This window comes from Xyrauchen texanus, chromosome 23 (assembly GCF_025860055.1).
Source record: "Xyrauchen texanus isolate HMW12.3.18 chromosome 23, RBS_HiC_50CHRs, whole genome shotgun sequence".
Taxonomy (NCBI): domain Eukaryota; kingdom Metazoa; phylum Chordata; class Actinopteri; order Cypriniformes; family Catostomidae; genus Xyrauchen; species Xyrauchen texanus.
Genome location: NC_068298.1, coordinates 30,096,388 through 30,117,406, shown reverse-complemented (window position 1 = coordinate 30,117,406; position 21,019 = coordinate 30,096,388). Strand labels below are relative to the sequence as shown.

Sequence of the window (21,019 nt, the reverse complement as noted above, 5' to 3'; positions counted from 1 at the left end):
AATAATAAAACAGAGTAAGGTTTGAATTTTCTCTTTCTGTTTTCTTTCTCAGTAACTGTAAGGACAACAGGGGGATTTATGCAGCTCTTCGTTTGGATAAGATCTTCAACCTCTCATCCTTCTTTAACACCAGTGTTGTGAGTGGATCAAAGGCCAAGTCTTTACACACAAGCAACTGCTGCATTTGTACAGAGATTGGTAAAGCCACTGTTTCCATCAGATGGCATTGTGAAAAGTGCTTCTTTTAAATGTTTAATGAGCTTGATGTAAACATCCTAATTCCTTTTGAGCAGTAGGCCTATGGGTTTTGAGTCGCTAACAGACAACAGTTTGGTTGTTCAGACAAACAATCAACAACTTGTTTTGAAATGATGAACAATTGCAACTACTTTCTATAATTATGTACACATTTAAAACATGCTTTCAAACAGGCATAATAAAACAATTTTAAATAATTTGATTTTTATGATCAATTATGAAATGTATATAGTCTTAAAAGTTCTCACGTTAATTAATTCATCTTTTAAGAAAATTACTTAAAACCATTGCCAAGCAGTTTAGCTAAATTATTTATTATGTCCTATTGCTTTACATACCACACAATCTTGACAAAAGCTCAGATAAAAGACAAAAATATCATGCCGCTATAGGGAGTCAGTGAAGTATTAATCCCATTTTTAGCACACTTTCAACATTAGAACATGCTGCACACTAGAATAACTTAAACAGTCCAAATATAGAAGGGGAACAGAACCCTGATCTGTAAAATTAAACATAACCAGACATTTTGCCTTAAAGGGCAATGTTTGAGTCACTGAAGCACGTGATTTGCTTTGTTTTTCTTTTCCTGCAGATTTCAGCCAGCTGGCAAGTGTAGCTGACTTCAACAAGACATAACTATAGTGAAACAAAGCAAGCCACTCAGACAAAGCAATGCAAATAAGCCATGGTTACTGTATAAAGCAGGATCTGTGTCCCTTAAAGTGATACATTTGTTGATAGGCAAAAGGCTGTAATCAGGTTTAAAAATCTGATATAGATTTAAGATTATTTTTACTAACTTCACTTTAAAAAAAAAACTATATCCTTCCCCAGAAATATTTTATCATGCCAAACAATACACAGATTCGTGTCAGATTCACAGTTTTACAATTGGCCATGATGATCTCCCCTCTGTTCGCGTGTACCACTGTCTCAAACATAAACAAAGTTTCTTTCTCTCTGCAGTACTCCAAGGACATTTCAAGAAAATTTGACGGGGTGAAAGTAGACCTGCGTGGTATCATTCTGCTGGAGTCGGATGGCAAACAAAATCTCATCAGCTTCACTGAAACCGGCATCACTGATATTAACTTTGCTGCCTATTTGGAGGAGGTACACACACACACAGACAAAGAAACAAACTCGTGTTCATTTAAAAAAAAGATTTGATTCACAATCTTTCATGTTGCGCAATTGTCGAAAAACAGTTCATTGATTACAAAGCTGGAATTACACTAGCCAAATTTCTCCAGTGATTTTCAGGTGTGAGCCTTTACATAATCATCGGCCAGGATAGAGGGAGACGAAGTGGTCATTAGCATCTGTCAGCTGGAGGTTGTTAATAACTTGACTGTTGGGACCTGCTGAGTTAATGGCTTCAAAAACTGAAAAAGCACATCATGCTTGCTTGAATAAAATCAGTCTGTCGCCAATGTGGACTCTTGTGTTCTCGTCAAGTGACCAATGAGCTTCTTTAGTAAAAGAACTCTTCAAAATATCAAGCTGATCTGAACATTTTCATCACACTCAGCTGCATATCATCACAAATGCTGATTGTAATCCAAAATTATTCTATCACCAAGTGTTTTTCCAACCTTTTTCTCATACACTGCACATAATCAGTCTGGTGCAACTTCACCTACAGACAAGGTGCAATCAAAGAGGATAAATCCAGCAACCCTTATTGAATGGAGAGATTTATTAGATACAAAGAGTATCATCTAGCCAATGAGATGGACAGGATAATCTCATCTGTCAATCAGGGAATGGCCGTTTCAATTGCACTAATTAGGCAAAAGAGTAGGTCAATAAGAAAACCACACCCATCAAATTACACATCATGGAGACAATTCATGAGAAATAACTTAATACAAGACCAAATACAAAACCAAAACTCTTCAATACAAAAGAAAAAACATAAAATGTTGAAAATTAAAAAAATTATGGAAATTCATTTATCACCAACTCTTCATTCACTCCTAGAGGAGATAAAGTTTTTAAATTAAAAATGCCTCTAGCCCTTTTTCTAGTCTGATCCATATTACCACCTTTGGCAGAAGGTTTAATCACTTCAATGCTGAAAAACAAATAGGATGATATTGGTTGGTTAAATTCTCTAAAATAGTTTGCTCCAGGGTTAGTCAAATCCCCTCTTCTATGTTATGTGATGCGGTCCTTGAGGGGGGTAAAAAACACATTCATGCACTTTCACAAGGTAAAGTTAACCGTGAATCACACCATAAGGGCGTTTGCAGCATTTTTTTCGGAACCTGGTGTGTTTTGTCACTTGGTTCAGTTCGTTTAGGCATATATGAAGACAGCAATCACACTCAGATCCACACCAAAACAAATGGTCCGAGACCACCTGGACAGAGAATATGTAGCCAAGCTCATCACTGTAATTCATCATTAAAACGTGGATATAGCTATAGGTTGATCTTAACGATCGCTTCTCTGTTATGGATAGCGGCAAGCAGATGGTAGGATGACATCAGCAACTTTTACACTTATAAAAACATTGCTTCACTCTTTTTGTGCGTATATGTGTGCGGGTGCGAGAGGGAGAGAGAGAGAGCTCCGTGACCATGAGAATAGGTCGTTTGTAATGCAAAAGCAACTAATGACGAATAAAAATAACCACAATGGGAATTTCATAGTTTTGGTCCATTTCAAAATATAACATTGTGAAAGCAAACCAAACCATGAAGAAAATGCAACATTGTAACTATTTTAGCCCCTGTTTGAGATCAAATCAAGCATGCTACAGGTCTGAAAAAAGGTCTGTAATCAATCTATTACAATTGTTTATGCTCACGCGATACTCCTGTTGTTATTTCTTACAGTGCATTCAAGGTGTAGATTTTTATCAGAACCCTGGAAATTGTTTTCCCTTGGAATTGAACCCAGGTTGCTAGGGCCATCTACCAGCTGTACAACACCTGTCATAATGACAATGTATACATAGAGTCAAGATATAACCTTCTTCTATCTTCAATATTTTAATTATATCATTATGTCAGTGTATGGTAAATAATATGCAACTACTAACCAGGCACACTGACGAAGGGTTGTGCTGCCCTTATATAATCTTTGTGTATTGTGTGTGTATTGTGGAGATATCATGGAACAGTAATGTTTACCAAATTCATATACTATGCTGTTTACAAAGTACTCCAGAGAATGCAATGTAAATACATATCCAAAAAACATGGTAATACCAAACACGGTAATACCATGGTATTGTATTATTAGTGTGAACTCTTTTCATTTATGCAATTAGAAGACTCTTTTTTTTCCAAAGCAACTGAAAGTATATTAAAGATATACATTTGATCAGTATCTGTGTTCATTGAAAACCAAACCCATGACATTGTTAGCACCATATTCAACAAGTTGAGCTACAGGACCTATAATGATGATAGAAACGTTAATATTGGTTAAAGAAAAATGAGACAAATATGTCCTGTGGTTTCTGTTTGTTTTGCAGCTTAATAAAGGAGTGACTCGCATTGATCTACTCGCTTTTGCCAGTGACCTCGATACACAAGCAGATCAATTGGTAAGGTTTATTATTTGTCTAATTTGTACAAAAAACAACGACAAACATTTTAAAGTTATAGTACTTAAAGTATTCTGTAAATGATGAAGGATTATATTAGTATCTTAAACCAGCATAAGTCTATTGGTGTTTGTCTGGAAATACTGTGCTGTATCTTCCGGGGGTCAGAGGCTTCCACAATCCCCCTTTTCATCCAAAACTTTCCAAGAGCATTAGCAGGGCTCTTGAAAACATGTCATTTGTTGAGGTTTAAAGCCTGTGCAGATGTTGCACACATGTGTGCTGCAGGTGTAAAGTACTTTACCATACTGTATGTACTTCACTTAACTGCACATTCATGTTTGAACTTTTCACTGTATATGTCAACTAATAAGAGCCCATGTTAAAGCAGACAATACAAGAGTCTGTACAGTAGAACCCAAAATTGAACTTTTTTCATTTAAACTGGTAAATAAACAGAAAGTTTGGTATTTTTATGTATTTATTTATTTACTAAGACCATTTATGACATAAACATTCTTAGATCATACTGGGATAATATGGACTTTCAGGTTTTGCACAAACTTGTGGAGTCCATTCTAGCTCAAGTGAATGCTGTCATTAAAGCAAAAGGTCCAAATACTAAGAATTTCTGAAATGTATATTTGAAATCAACTGTTCACTCAAATTGTTATAATGATAATATAATTTGTAATGAAAAATAGTTAACATTGTACAGTAAGATTGTATTTATTAATGTTAGTAAATGCATTAGGTATTGTTCATTGTTTTTAATGTTAGTTCATATTACATTAACTAATATTAATGAACAGCTTTTAATTAAAAAAAATATTAGTAGATGTAGAAATTAACATTAAAGAAGATTAATAAGTGCTGTAAAATATTGCTCACTGTTAAATCATGTTTAATGTTGCGTGATCTGATGTTAAGGAACACAACCTTATATTAAAGCAAGGGTCTTCAACCATTTAGCAAGTTTGATCCACCATTGGCATTTGTAATAATCACTCACTCGCGTGCGAGAACCAGCGAGAGATGAGTATGAATTTTAGTCTATTGACATGTTGAATCTGCTCAGAGGTGGAGCCAGGAGTTTTTCAAAAGGGTGGCCAGGCAGGGGCAAGCGATCACTGTGGTGGCACAGAAATGTTCGGGCAGCATTTTTATGTCGTCAGACTGTGGGGGCGGGGGGATACAATGACACCCAGATGGAGAGGTTTGGCGACCTTGGTGTGCGCACATGTTAAGTTTGTACATTTGTACAGACATTATTTCACCTGTAAAGAACTTAATTGAAATTACCCAAAACAATTACTAAAACAGCAATTGCGAGTGGGGTGGCCAATGGTGGCCAGGCTTCGGTCCCCTAGCTCCGCCACTGAATCTGCTGCATGACAAATCTTAACATGTGACTTAACAGCACTAGTCAGTAGAAGTGTGCAGCCCGGACAAACCCTTCACGTGTGCATGCTCATCATGAACCGCTCAATGCGCAACACACATCAGGTTTAGCAGCGCTGCAGTGGAGGGTCGCACGAGTAAACACATCAGCTTTGCATTGGTCGTCCTGTGCTGTTGAACAGATGACAGCCTGCAGTTTATTTTTAGTTGCTTTTTGCTTTCAGAACAATAGTTGACTTGCCTGGGGTAAATAAATAATTACCGCTAAGATTATCATGCTGGCATATATGCTCCTTAACGTTCCACACACACACAAGACGGTGACTCTGAAATCAGCATAATTAAAGGTGCACTCAGTCATTGTTTTTCTCATTACACATTTTTACTCAATGAGATGTACATGAACAGTATTGTAATTTTGAAATATATGTATAAAATCGATCACACATATCAGATGAAGTAACCTTAGAAAAATGTCACTTCATGTAAAAAATGTTGCAGAGTGGGTTTGAACACTTTATAGCTGGCCAGCCTGGGAAACTAGCTATGACCAGCCAAGACCACCGTGACCAGCTAAGACCCCCCCTGACCAGCTAAGATCAGCATGAGCAGCCTGACCAGCTAAGACCAGCTAAAAAAAGTGTTCAAAACTCCTTTAACCAGGCTGGGCGCAATCAGCTTATGTTGGTTTTAGCAGTTCTTTTTTAGGGGTGGCTATGGCTCATGTGGTAGAGCAGGTTGGCCACTAATCGCAGGGTTCGTTTTGATTCCTGGCCCACGTGGCACATGCCGAAGTGTCCTTGGGCAAGACACTGAACCCCATGTTGCTCCCAATTGGCCTGAAAATGGTTGAAGACCCCTGTTTTAAAGTGTTACAGAAGAATGTTGTGTTAAATTCTAAAAAAAAAATGTTGATACCCACTTTGAATTTGAACAAAAAATGCAATCTACAAATGCCCCATGACTACAAATCTACTCATTGTTCAGTTAATCGATTGGTGTATCTCTTTCTTTTTTGCAGTCTAAAGGGACCTTGCGGACTTCATTAAAGGGACACGCTAACACTATAAGACAAATTCACATCCAGCAAGTCATTCCACTGGAACAATCCATGGTAATCTATCTATTCCTGTCTCATAGGTGCACTTCATATGATTACTCTAGCCTGCAGAGTCATGGCGATTGCCTTCTTTCCCATGAATGGTTCAATGGTTCCCATGATCTAAATTTAAATAGTATATAGTCATAATTCCTGAATGACGTTGGCATTTCTGTTGAGATCTGATGTGATTTTCATCATCTGATGTGACTTTCTTATTATTCCTACCACATTCATTTTTCTTTATGGCTTCCAAGAAATATGTGAAAGCAAGGGTAAGCCTGCGTCTAACATTAATGTTTGCATAACTTTACCATTGAGTTGTTTGCTATCACCTATTGACGCCTTCAAGACACCATCATCATTTTACAAAAAAATCGTAATCCGATGTTTGTCCTACTGAAATGTCCATATCCATTTTTTTACTTTGCAAATGTGGCATGACATAAAATTTCAATCACAGATTGTCCACAAAATGGATTACAAATGCATAAACTGGTTAAAAAAACATATTGCTATCCAATAAATTACCATTTCGTACATTTTGTAAATGGATGTGGAATTGACCTCTCATTGTATTCTCCTGTGGAAAATACTAGCATGCTAAAAGATCAATTAAGAGACTAAATCCTTTTCAAAGTGCATTTTCAGGACAGGGAGTTTTGTTATCCTGTCCAAGTGATAGATGTTTACTAGTTACATTTAATTAAACATGCTTATGAGAAATGTGTCCAATGTATCATATAGTCCAATTTTTCTGTGTCACATTCTTTGTTTACTGTGACATGATGTGTGTGTATATATATATATATATGCAGCATGTATATCTGTAAGGTTGCATGGCATTTTGGCACACTGCACGCATGGATCTCTGTATGTATGTTTCCAAAACTGTTATTTACAGTAAATGAATTTTGTGGTCAACGTACTTACCATGTTTCAATAATGTTTCTCTTTTAACTCCAGCATTTTTATTATCAGGGCAAGATTATAGATCATTTCGACATGAATTGATTTATTTTTAGTGTTCGTGTTTTCAATATATTTCCTATTACAGAGCACACTTAATCACAGCATCAGACTTCTGGAGAGGACTGCCTCAGATTTGCCTGTAAGTTGTTCATTTTAAAACTACTGTTTAGATCTCAGCTCTGCGTAACGCCGCCACAAACATGGTTTCTGATAATATGGAAATGTTTTGGTTTTCAGATCAGAGTTTCAGAAGCACTAGCAGCCGTTGATGCCGCCCAGTTCATAATTTCCCACAATGCGACATTTGTGGTCAGTCAGGTAATGTGAGCTAAAAAAAACAGCTACCTGTGTGATAAAACTGGATTATGGATTTATTGTACAGGACACCAATGGTTATTATTCACTGCTCAAACAGGAAACAGAGAAATACAAGCAGACTATCATTGGCTATTTCAAGCAGTATATGGACTGGATAAGGACATCTGTAAGTATTGCCTACAAGAACATTTATGTTGGCTTGGTGGTGATCAGTTTGGTTGTCTGCATGAATTCAAGTTTGAAACACCTTTGTTTTGCTGCCTCATTTTAGCTCGCCATGGAGGTAGCAACCTGTAAACCGCTCAGCAACATTGTGGACACGGCTGAGATCCTGGGCTGCAGTTTCCTGCTGGATTCAATGGTGAGAGAACCATTGGTTCCATGACGAATAAATTCTGACTCTGTATTGTTTCTTTTTTATATGAAACCAAAAAGCAAACCTGAGGCAGAATGTCTGAGCTTCTATTTTTGTCACAAGGCAAGTGTATGGTGATATATATGTCCAAGCTCAAAAAAGCACCATCAAAATATAATTAAAGTAGTCCATACGACTTGTGCCATTCGATAGGTTTCATTCATGGTCATGTTTTTAAAACTTTTCAAACATCACGTTTGTTAATCTGACTAGCAAGACAATTAGTGGTTACGGAGTCTCCGTGGTGTCATGCACAGCGAACCACGTGATAAAATGCACGAATTGACTGTCTCAGAAGTGGAGGCAACTGAGACTTGTCCTCCACCACCCGGATTGAGGTGAGTAATCGCACCACCACGAGGACAAACTAAGTAGTGGGAATTGGCTATTCCAAATTGGGGAGAAAATGGGATAAATAAAATTGCAAAAAACAAAAGCATTTTGAGTGGCAAGAACCAGTGACATTTGGCGTTCATGATGTCAAACCTGGCTTGGCACGTCTTAATAACGAATTATATTTGAGACCATTAAAGTGTACATTATAAATTCTTCCATTTTGCAGACAACTGAAATTGTACATTTTATCAATATATCTGTGTACTGGAAGTTGAACCCCATAACCTTGGTTTTTCTAGTGCCATGGTCTACCAGTTGAGCTATGGGATCTATAAATCACCATCCTCTTTTATTGTGTGGAAAGGACATTCTGCCTAACATTTTACTCTTGTGTTTCACAGAAGAACATAATATTTAAGCGTGAGAAAATCATTATAATTTTTGCTTCAACTATTCCTTTAAAGACCTTTTCAAAGCCAACCTGCAGAGATTTAGGATTTAAATGACTTCTGGCTGATTTAGTAACATGTGGATCTGGATTAAGAGCTGGAGGGGAGATAGTGTTATCACATTGACTTGGATGCACTGGTTTGGGTATAACATGTGCGTATACACAGGCAGTGGTTGAAAGTCAAGTGTGCTGAGCACTCAATCAGGGTGGGTTGGGCTGCACTGTTAATGTGTGTGGTCAAATCCCTGCAGGCAAATATATGAGGAAAAAAGTGGGGCAGTTTTGATCTGAAATGATGGGCGTGTGTGTGTTAGTGTGTTTGAGTGTTTGACCCCCATCACAATATTCCATGTACAAATGGGGCCCTGTGTGCACCACTGAACATATACACGATTGCACACACTTGAAAGCCACAAAATTAAAGTATATTATTATAATAAAAAATCTGACTTAAAAAACAACCTTGGAGGACATAGTTTTGAATAAGCGAGAACTCACTTAAACAGACGAACATACAGTAACACCCCATTCAGCAATAATGTGCCACACGCGTACACACAGGGTCCAACATTTTTGGACACGCCCGCTAATCACAAGTGAATTGAGAAAATGTACTGATCATAAATATCTTATTGGCCATAAAAGTAATGCACTATAATGTTTGAGGGGGAATTTACACCGATTGGCCACAACATTAAAACCACCTGCCTAATATTGTGTTGGTCCCTCTCGTGCTGCCAAAACAACGCCAACCCGCATTCTGAGATGTTATTCTTCTCACCACAATTGTACAGAGTGGTTATCTGAGTTAACGTAGACTTTGTCATTCCAACCAGTCTGGCATTCTCTGTTGACCTCTCTCATCAACAAGACATTTCCATCCACAGAACTGCCCCTCACTGGATGTTTTTTGTTTTTGGCACCATTCTGAATAAATTCTAGAGACTGTTGTGTGTTAAAATTTCAGGAGATCAGCAGTTACAGAAATACTCAAACCAGCCCATCTGGCACCAACAATCATGCCACGGCCCAAATCACTAATATCACATTTTTCCCCCATTCTGATAATTGATGTGAACATTAACTGAAGCTCCTGACCCGTATCTGCGTGCTTTTATGCACTCCACTGCTGTCACACGATTGGCGGATAAGATAATCGCATGGGTGATTGTTTGTGCCAGATGGGCTGAGTATTTCTGTAACTGCTCGTTAAACTTCTGCAAGGTTCAGCTTTTAAACTTTCTTTGGTCTGGTACATTGTTGGTGTTAGGTTTGAGTCACTTGTGTAATTTACGTCAGGTGGGTCAGACTATCATTTTTTTTACTTGTATTTGGCTTAGGGAATGTTCATTTTGGACCCTGCACACACCCATTTACAAGGCTGTTACAACAGCCAGCAAGGGCAGGAATTTTAGGAAGCATCCAGGCCCCTAAATACCTGTAGTAATTAGCAGTATACTGCTCTTCTGCAGAGATTGGCCTCAATATAATTCTCTCTGATTGCACCAGGAAGTGTCTAGCCTGCTAGGCTTGTTAACGTTTAAGTGTTTAACCTCAGCAGAATGAGCACCCTGTGAATTCAGTGGCAGGACATCAAAAGTTCCTCTGATAAACTCTGTCTGTGCTTACCAAATTCTATATCACTGCACCCATTTGAGTTGAAATGTCCACAGGGTGGTGTCAAATGCAAGTGGTATATTTAATTATAAACAACAATGCATATTTTATTAATCTCATCCCCTTGCCTAAACCCCAGTCCTAAATCTAATGATCAGTAGAGTAAGAATTGATCCTCTGTGTCACACTCAGCCATGTTTATGTAAACATGATTACTTCCTTGTTACCAGGGGACCAGAACCTGTTTTTTGGAGATTGTCCATGCAACAAGCTAAGATTAGCACCAAGGCAATGTGGACTTGTTTGAATTGATGCGAAAATGTCTGATGGGGATGGCACTTGTCAGTAATTCTGCTGAATGGGGACAATTTCAGGGTGCATGATCATTCGGAAGCAGCATGTCCATTTTCTATGTAATTTGGCCCACTGACCCGCTTGTTTTTATTTATTTATTATTATTTTATATTAATGCCACTATGGCAACAATGGGCTGCCGGCATGTTTTCTCTCACAGTCATCTTTGACTTTAGAAAGAAACACAAAGAAACAAAACTGTAGTGTATTTTTGAAAGTCGTGAGTTCGAATCCAGGGTGTGCTGAGTGACTCCAGCCAGGTCTCGTAAGCATCAAATTGGCCCGGTTGCTAGGGAAGGTAGAGTCACATGGGGTAACCTCCTCGTGGTCACTATAATGTGGTTCGCTCTCGGTGGGGCACATGGTGAGTTGTGCTTGGATGCCGCGTAGAATAGCGTGAAGCCTCCACACGTGCTATGTCTCTGTGGTAACGCGCTCAACAAGTCACCAGGAGGACTTAGAGTGCATTAGGAAAAAGGGGAGACATTTGAGATACAGTTGTGTATCCATTAACATTACACAGTGAATTTACATGAAAAATGTACAATACTTTAACAGCGTTTGTAATCTTAGTTTAAATTAATCTCTACACATACTAATACAGTTTAATATTAAAAATTGGTAATGTAACATCATTAAGAACTAACATGAACTAACAATGAGTAATATGTATAAAATAACATGAACTATGATGAACAAATGCATTAAAATATTAATTGTTATGTCTTTAATCTTAATATGGAATGTTACATGTTCATGCATTAACGTTATACAACCTTAACGTAAAGTGTATTGTTGAATCATTATACCCAACATCAGCTGTGGTTTTATTGTTAAAATTTGTTGTGGGTTTATTGGGTGGCTTGAATGAATGTGAGACTCCCGGCCTAAAATGATGTTCCAGTCCAGCCCCGGAGAGGAGTTTCAGAAGAGTTCAGATCTACATACTTTACAGGCAGGGTGTGAAAGTTCAAAGAGTTGCCTAGGATGCGGGGGTAAAAAAACAGCTTCTTGAGTATGATTTTTTTTTTTTATCCCCTTTTTTCCACAATTTAGAATGCCCAATTGCCACTACCTAGTAGGTCCTCATGGTGGCGTGGTTTCTCACCTCAATCCGGGTGGCAGAGGACAAGTCTCAGTTGCCTCCACTGAGACAGTCAATCCATGCATTTTATCATGTGGCTCATTGTGCATGACACCACGGATGCTCACCACGTGCAGGCTCATGCTACTTTGCCATGTGCCCCATTTAGAGTGAGAACCCCTAATCGTGACCACGAGGAGGTTACCCCATGTGACCCTTCACTCCCTAGCAACCGAGCTAATTTGGTTTCTTATGCTGGAGTCACTCAGCACACCCTGAATTCGAACTTGCTCTTGAATATGAATATTAAAATACTTTGAAAGTTTAAGTACGGAAAGCAACTTTTAACCAGTTTATCACCCATGATTCTGTAAATGCAGTTCATTGATTTGCTATGTGATATTACCATATAGATAGCCTCAAAGCTAACAGGCAAGGACTAAAAGCCACAAAGAACTAAAACTTTAGATTTTATTTTGGTCTTTGAGAAATATTTTGTTTATTTGTTGCAGAACACATTCTGGTTCGGACTGGGCTGCTCCACATTGTTTCTGCTCCCTAGTGTCATCCTATCTGTGAAGCTTGCCAAGTTCTACCGTAGAATGGACACAGAGGATGTCTATGATGAGTAAGTAAACCAGATTGTGGTGTAGTACTTAAAAGAATAATAGACCGATTAGAGTTACTTGAGGCACTCCGCTTTGGAATGAAAAAGAAATTGCGAGTATTGAGTGAGCACATTGGTGTGTTACAGTGCGAATGCCTCTTTCTTCTGTTTGCCACAGTTTTGTTAATAATCTGCTCTTTTTTTCTCTGTCTGCTTCTCTTCTTTTATTTCTGTCTGTGCCAAATAGCTCCTCTGTCTCAGGGACTTGGCATTTCACATTATGATAACCATTCTTGCTATTTCCATCTTTCTTCATTCGTTATGTCTCTCTGTCCAGCACTTTGCACTTTATGAAAAATATGTTCATACATATATATATATATATATCTTGTACAAACAATGTTCAAACATACATGCGTTTACAGTAAAGAATCATTGCAACATGTCACCAAGTGTCTTGACCAGAGATGTCCATTTGGACATCTTCATGATGTCTGTACACAACTTAAGTGCATCTCTGTAACATATCTGCTTGTCTTGTATCTTTTAGCATTGAGACAATTCCCATGAAAACGTAAGCTGTTAACTCCGTTATACTTTTGCTGTCCACTTTGCCGCTATTTAAAAAACATCCCTTTCCTGTTTTGTACATAAAGATTTCTGCTTAATGGTGCTGGTTTAAGCTACACGCTTTTTGAATGCTTCTCCGGTGAAGGGCATCGCTTGTGTTGTATCTTTGAAAGCTCCCTTGTTTAATATGAAGGGCTGTTAAAACAGAGACCTTAAGAGCACAATTCAAAACTATTTCTCTACATGTTACATTATATGATAAACAATTGTAATTTCTACTTAAACTGTTTAATACTTTTCTGCACAAGCTTGCGTTTACATTTAAAAAAACATCTTTGAATGAAGCTTATTCCGGTTCAGTCGCATGCCATTTTGCTCATGTCACGTCATGTTTTGTTTACAATTTTTTTTCTATGTAATGTCTATTTCAGTATGGAAGTTGGTAATAATGGTTATTATAATGAGCATTTAGAAGGTTTCCAAAATCCTGTAATGACAAGGTAATAAGAACCACATCCCTCTTCACCCTGCGTGTGTTACTCTAATGAAATGGATGCACTGGAATGCAGATTGTTTGAGGTGGTAATTGTGATAATGAGGTGTCGGAGGGCCGATGCATGCTGTTTGAAATTGCCCTTCCCAAAAACAAGCACCTGGGAGTCAGCTTTTTCTCTTTTCTCATCGTTATACTTGATGTGAGCATGCTTGCTAACTCAATCGTGTAGAATGTGTGCTTTGCATGCACTTTTGCATGGTATTTAAATTGACACTAACACTGAATGTATGTTTATTGAGTTGTCAAAGTGGCTGGAATTGTGCTTGTGCATTTATTCCAATGATTGCACTGCTTCACTCAGCATGTCTTCTTGCAAGTGCCTCTTGAAGATTATAACTATGTTGCTGATATGTGATTGGTTGGTCTCTCTAACTGTCGTCAATAACAGCATGCCATTCAGTTCAAGCTCTGTTCTGGAAGCCACAAGACTTGCATTACAGAGGTCAGGATGATTGGGCTGGAATGACACACAGAGACTATACACATTGTGTGCTAAGACTGAATCCGCCTTAACTATGATGAAAATAACAGTAGCAGTCAAGGGGTGTAATTGTTAGACCTCTGTCTGAATTGTGCAAGCCATTGGTCATGTTTAATTCATAATTAAACATTTAGTTGTTTAGTTATTTGCATGATCATAATTGAAAATTAAAATAGGGATATTATTAATTCATATTAATAATAGTGCTCTGTCTGTCAGTCGACCCTGCTCTAATGTGGGGCTTGTCACACTTTAAATTGTTTACCCAGGGCCATTCATAACACTGGGTTAACATTATCCTGGGTCATCTTGTTTCACACCGTTTGTACTTTACCCTGGGTTAGTAATTCATCTCCTCAGGTTTCGAGATTTCACACTTTAGTTGTAAACTTTGGGTTACATTGATTGGACAAGTGCAGCATGCATCAAGCATTCAACCTGTTTGAATAACTGCTTGTCTAATTGCTGTAGGAATATTCCCATGAAAATGCGCTCTTTGGAAACATACTCTAAAAAAAGCTAACCAAAAATGCGGAGGAGTTTGGCATCTTTAACGATTTACCTCAGTGGCTGAAACAAAACAAACCAAAGCCAGTAAGGATGGGAATTGTGAGGGATTTTACAATTCCGAATCCGATTTCTCTTTATGATTCAGATTCCGTAACGGTTCCTTTCTTCCTGAATGATTAAATTCTTACTTTTTAGGAATAAATATTTGGAAGTAAAAAATCCTATTTTTATGGCATATATTGCTCTAACAGTCTATAGATAATTAATGAGATCATTTCTGATTTCAACAGATCAGAGATTATTTTTATAAAATTCTTGCAAATGGCTTTTTAAAGGCATAAATGCAATCCATTAATTGGTCTTTTATAACTATATATTACATTAAAAAAATCACAATATTACACACAAAACTAATTTGCTAAATTATATTATTTATTCATTAGTTTCATAAAATAATATATATATATATATATAAAACAGAACTTGTAATACGTTGGTCTATCTTTAACTAAACATGTGTCAGGACTCAGGAGGAAAGCACAACATTAGGCCTACACAACAGTTCAGTTCTTGGTTCATTTCGAGTTGGACATCACAGTAGTCAGAATGAGATTCACTAAAAAGAACCAGCTCCTAAGAGTCATTCATTCAGGATTCACGCTTTCATGTCTTTCATGCTGTAGATCCAGTAGGGCAGTGCTGCCACTAATTATCACAGCAGGAGTGTTTTAGTATTTTCCATCAGCAGTAAAATGAGCGTTTAAGAACAGAACTGAAACTCATTAAAATAATGGAACCCGTTCCCATCCCTAAAAGCGAATGGACATTTAATGATGCGAGCACTGTTTAGTTCTTGGCTGGTTGTCTTTTGCTAAACTCACTATACCATTTTAGCACTACAGCTTTTTACACATTTTACCTTTGGCACCAGAATCCGTGGTTAGCCCAACAAAAGCAAGGCTAACCTTGCTGTGGAGCAGAGTTTCACAACCCAGGTTTAAAAGTTGTGTGAACCCTCTTTCAGAAAAACAATTTTATGACCCATGGTTTAAAATACCCATAACCTGGGGTTTAAGAAGACGTTAACCCAGGTGTGAAAAGCCCTTAAAGATGGATGGAGAGATGATGGTGGACGCTCTCATGGGTGGGTGGGGGTGTTGAATTCCCTTTGGCCTTGACAGTTTTTTTCCTTTGTGCCTCAAGCATCCCTACCTATGACACTATGACTCGATTCCCACGGGCCTCTGCGCCCCCTCGCTATGCCGACTGGTGACTCTGAGGAGGAGAATCTGTTTTTTAACTACAGAAAGGTACTGAAATCTGCAGATGAGAGAAAATGGTTGTAACCTCTCTCCTTAAGCATGTTTCTTCCTCCTAATCTAACTGATTATATAGACAATTGCATACCAAAAATGTCTGATCAAGCTGACACCACACTAGCAGACACCAAACAACTCTATTTTGGCCGAGGGTGTCACACATGCAGACTGTTTTGCTTAGATCATGCTCTCTTCAGTCAGAGGTATGGCACACTTGCTGATTAAGAATGGTGGATGGGTGACAGAAATAACAACTCACCGCAACTCTCTTTCTCTCTGATTCCCTGTCATCTGGAGCTCGCCAAAATAGCAACAGGAGTACCCTGTGAGCATAAATTTGTTTTAAAGTGATTTAGGATGTGATTCATGGAGAAACTTCACCTTGTGAAAGTGTGTGATTGTAACGATAAGGCAGGCTTAACAGGATGAAGACAAGACGATGATGATTATGTGAACCCAAGTGCAGTTTATATACAGTGCCAACAAGACAAAAGATAATAAACAAGAGACTAGACTTAATTATCTATGACAATGACTGAGAAACAATCAAAGAATGAGAATCTAGAACAATGTTACCAGATTTAACAATCACACGAGCAAGGACAAAGGCAAACATGAGGGCTTAAATACAGAGACTGGGGTATCAAGGTAACAAGATTTGAAAGAGCTAATAAACTTTAGGACCTATGACATAACTAAACTGAAAACAAGATAACAAGGCAATAAACATGAACCAATGGGTTCAGGACTAATGAAACCAAAGACTAATTATAATCAGGGGTGTAAAGTAGCGAATTACAAATACTCACGTTACTGTAATTAATTAGTTTTTCCCAGGAATTGTACTTTTTTAAGTAGTTTAAAAATGGTATACTTTTACATTTACTTGATTTCAAGTGCTGTAACTGTACATTTACTGTGCTATTTTCAAACCGTCTGTGTTCACTTCTTTACTGTCCTTATCTATCAACATGATTGGCTAGAGTGAGTCTCGTGACTCCTGTCAAATCATATCACACTCTTGGGCAGCTGCAGGTCCGGCGCCATCTGGAGGATGCCTCAAACACAGTTCAACAGCTGAATATCACGGCCGCACCTGAAAGGCTTTTCGCAGTGAAAAAGGCCAATTGCTTGATCTTGTCATGTGAGTTTAACTTGCTCAAGCCAGATATCAGCATTAATCCTGCCTTGAAGAAACATATCGAGGTAAATGTAATATTTCTTCTTTCTAGATCCTGTGTTTATAATGTAGCCTGTAATTTAACTATCTATCACTGAGATTATTGGGCTGCTGTGAGAGATTAAGGCATGTTATCAATAGGGCTGGGCGATAAAACAATCTTGATGTTTATCTGAAAAAAAAGAGAGAGAGTGATGTCCTCGAAAATCTATGATAAACTTCTGAGTAATGTTCTATACTTAACCTATATTCAACATCTAGAACAGGGTGTTCATTACATCGATCGCGATAGCAAGACAACCACTAGTTCATTGATCTAGATGAAATATAAAAGATTGACTTTTTATATCCTGACATCTGTAGCTGCGTGCTGTTAGAATGATAAGCGGCTAATGCTTGAGCGCTAATACAGTTACGCGCCTAAATGGTCAAATACACTTTATAATTCCGCCAATGCTGTCTTGATGAGGCATTAATATAAACGCAGTCGTTTGTGTCTAAAGTGAGTTTAAACAGTGGGACAAAAAGTATATTTGCATCAAAATGTTGGACTTGAAGTGTACATGGATCCAAACTGAGCACTGTCTAGTAGGCTATGACATATAAAGGCTATTAATCAAACAACATTAACAAGGAAATGAGAAATCCACTCACTACTTTTGTCTGAATAACTTGTGTAGCTTTAGAAGTATTAATGTAAAAGAATAAAACAGTGATTTGTTTGATAATAATATTGTCTTTATAATATTGTTAGTTTTTTGATAATACCGACCCCTGATGTAGAGATTGTTAATTTGTAGAATAAATTACTAGGAAAGTAGAGATGATAAAATTATGTATTATTATGCTTACCCTTTATCATGTTTTTTCTTTTGCCTGATAGAAAAGTATCAACATTTGTAGAGCAATCTTTGCATTCCACCAGTCACAAAGAAAATTGTGCATCATGCATTAGAAAACTATTTCTTGCCTTAAAAGTTACAAAAGCTAAATCAATCTTGAACATTGTATCTCAAAGGAGAACAATGTGGCCTCCCATGTACTACTTAAAGGAATAGTTCACTCAAAAATGAACTCTGCCCAGTAGATGGCGATATGCATGAAGAATGTAAATCACCAAAAACACAAGAAGAAGAATGTGAAAGTGGAGATTGACTGAGCAGGGAGGAGAATCTATAGTAAAATTTAGATATTAAAAATAACTTTTTATCTTTTCATTTCTGTAGTCGTGTCATGTTTTTAAAAACAGATGCATGTGGTGTTTACAGTATCATAGATAAGTGATGTATTTTAAAAGTTGTCAATCACAAACACCTATAAAATACCTATTTTTTTTATTATTTCTGATTTCATTAGTCATTTTAGAGTAGGAAAAAAACACTTGGTGACAGAAGTACTACGGATTGCGATCTTGTCAGTTCTTTTGTAAAAGAAGAAGCTCATTGGTCAATTGATGAGAACACAAGAGACTGCTTTGGCAATATCGGCTAGTGTGGTGCCAGCTTTAATTGATTGTTGGATTGTTTCTTTACATTTCACCACCTCTGTTGGCATGAACTTTGAAGTATTTCTGTAGACTTTTTGGTTCTCTGTCATTGCATAAACAGCATGTGCCGTTTTTGTGTTCTATTTCCATCTTCAGAATCATTCTGCCTGGATAACTTTGCTGACAGTTCTGCAAAGCTTTGTGTAGATTGTGTTTTTTAGGGTTCATCATTAACCAATGTCCCATATCATTGTGATCTGTCAATGTTTGACTTCAAACATCCCTAACAGCTCTGCAAACAAATAGACGTCAAAGCTTGCTGTATGTTTTGTTTCTTTACATTTGTCAAAAATCTCATCTCCCCTCTCACGTCTCATGTCCACCAGTTCATTCATGTCACGCTTTGCCCTTGATTGTGCATTCTTGTAACTGCACAGTGGGTGTAATTCTGCAATGTTTATTTCCTCACACAGTACTATTGGAAACTGGAATTGAAACTTTGTGGCATGTGAGTTGTTTAAATTGGCATTGTTTTGTTCTAGCACAGAATCAATTTGATTTAAAAACTAACAAACATACCATGTGTTATCTTTCACTGTGAATTTCTTCTCATTGCCACAGACCCTCTTGGTGAAAGACAAGCTCAGCTCACAGACAGACAACTTTAAGAAAAGGACACTCATACTTGCAGCTGGGGCATGTTGTCCATGTACCTGAAACATAAATTTATTTATTTTTGTCAACAAAATTATTTGTTTTTGTTTCGACAATTTTGCACCCTTAAAATGATAGTACTGTCTAATGGACTGTCCCTTCAATGAGCTATTCTCTGTTGTCACATTCTGTCACAGAGCCAGGGAGGCTTCACGGTATACGGCTGTTTTAATTACTACACGTGTCTTTGTTTACAGACTTTGAGAGGTCATGTGACAGGCATAACAATGCTTTTACTGCTGCATTTTATTCTTGTTTTTGTTGGGTTTATTTCTTTTCTTTTCATAGTGCTTTTTGTTTTTTAACATTGTGGAGAATGAAATATGATGAAGTAATTTCACTGAATTTTAACTCTGAACCTCAGAGACTAAATGGATTGTTGTTGTTGAAACTACATGAGCCACAAATAATACACAGAACAAACATGTGTAACATAGGTTTTCTAAAATATGCTTGAAGTGCTAACTACTGTATGTGAGATAGTGCTAATCTGGTGAAGATAATTGTTGTCAAGCTATTTCAAGGGTGAATGGGTTGTTGCATTTTCATATTTTTAGCTTGTTGTATGTTAGACATGGCCAGGTGTTAGTTTTATGATAATAGATAATTGTGGTTGCAATCTTAACAACAAATATGCAGCTGGTTTCCGATTAGCAGTTTAAGTTCTCACTTTTTGTACTTGGAAAAATTCAAGAAATGATGCATCTAGTTTTGGTAAAACCCCTAAAAAAAGAGCATGGCAGTTTTTATAAGTACTTTAGTTTTTCTGGATATCTCAGTTATTAATTTCTAATTGAGGACTTAACAAACAGTTGTTCTCCATCACATTGTTGATTACTTTACTGTACACCTGCTGATATAAAAAATGGCTTTTTGGCACCAAATCCTGTTTTGTGTAGGTCTCAGGTCTTAGGGTTTTATTAATTACTTGATATAACAGTTATTGTGGGCATGCATCTTTTGATATGTGAAATTATTGTCAAAATTAAAATGAGTGAATGTACATCAGAGACATTTGCTTGTATGAGAGCAAGAGAAGACCACAGAGCCCATTTACAGGAGGTTAGGATTTAACTTTACTTCATGACTTTTACAGGGCCTATTTAACGCTGTCATAGACATGATGTCACCAAATATCTCAACCGTTGTTAATGTTTGGATCTGTTTTAGAGCCATTCAGTCAGGTGCTACATATTTTCGGTCAGAACCTCTGTTACTGCATTGCTACATTTTGTATATGACAGTGTTATTAAGGCCTCAGGTGAAGTGTTGTTCTTGATTTACAGTATATCCGGAAAGCTTCCTTTTCTGTTCACCTCAAAATCTCACCGTTCTTCCATACCAGGCATAGCATGTGCATACTTGCTGTTCAAGCTTGCTCAAAGATGTTTAATTGTGGTGGGAATGGTTGTCTGTGCCATTGGTTTTAAAGTACATGTGGTTAGGCTGGCTAAAACTGTAAAATATTGTGAATAAAGTTTAAGATTAAAATACAATTTTCTCTGGTGTTGTAAATTCCACAATTCAACCACTGTGACCATTTTTTTGACCATTATGAGGGCATATTTTTCTAACATATAACAGCATAATACTATTGATTCAAATAAATGTCATAATAATGGTCACACCGCTTTCTAAACCAATAAATGCTTCTAAGTTCTCTACATGGTGCAGCTGATAGGTCCTTTAACATGTAATCTGTTAGCCAATCAACTTGAGAACTCTCTTT

The 21,019-nt window shown here is 37.4% G+C and overlaps 1 protein-coding gene across 8 annotated transcripts in view; it reads left to right on the top strand.

Annotated features, from left to right (window-relative positions):
• The window catches only part of LOC127663017 (prominin-1-A), a 105,113-nt gene extending 84,260 nt beyond the window's left edge, over positions 1–20,853 (top strand). Inside the window, exons 16-29 of one of the 8 annotated variants that reach the window (XM_052154397.1) lie at positions 53–137; positions 1,228–1,374; positions 3,749–3,820; positions 6,243–6,335; positions 6,578–6,595; positions 7,378–7,431; positions 7,530–7,610; positions 7,708–7,776; positions 7,882–7,971; positions 12,380–12,495; positions 13,025–13,048; positions 15,795–15,901; positions 19,050–19,084; positions 19,198–20,853. In XM_052154397.1, coding sequence (XP_052010357.1) covers positions 53–137; positions 1,228–1,374; positions 3,749–3,820; positions 6,243–6,335; positions 6,578–6,595; positions 7,378–7,431; positions 7,530–7,610; positions 7,708–7,776; positions 7,882–7,971; positions 12,380–12,495; positions 13,025–13,048; positions 15,795–15,864 — 919 coding nt within the window. In that variant the 3' untranslated portion in view covers positions 15,865–15,901; positions 19,050–19,084; positions 19,198–20,853. The other 7 variants (XM_052154401.1, XM_052154399.1, XM_052154398.1 and 4 more) reach the window with 7 other exon arrangements.
• Positions 20,854–21,019: the final 166 nt, after the last annotated feature.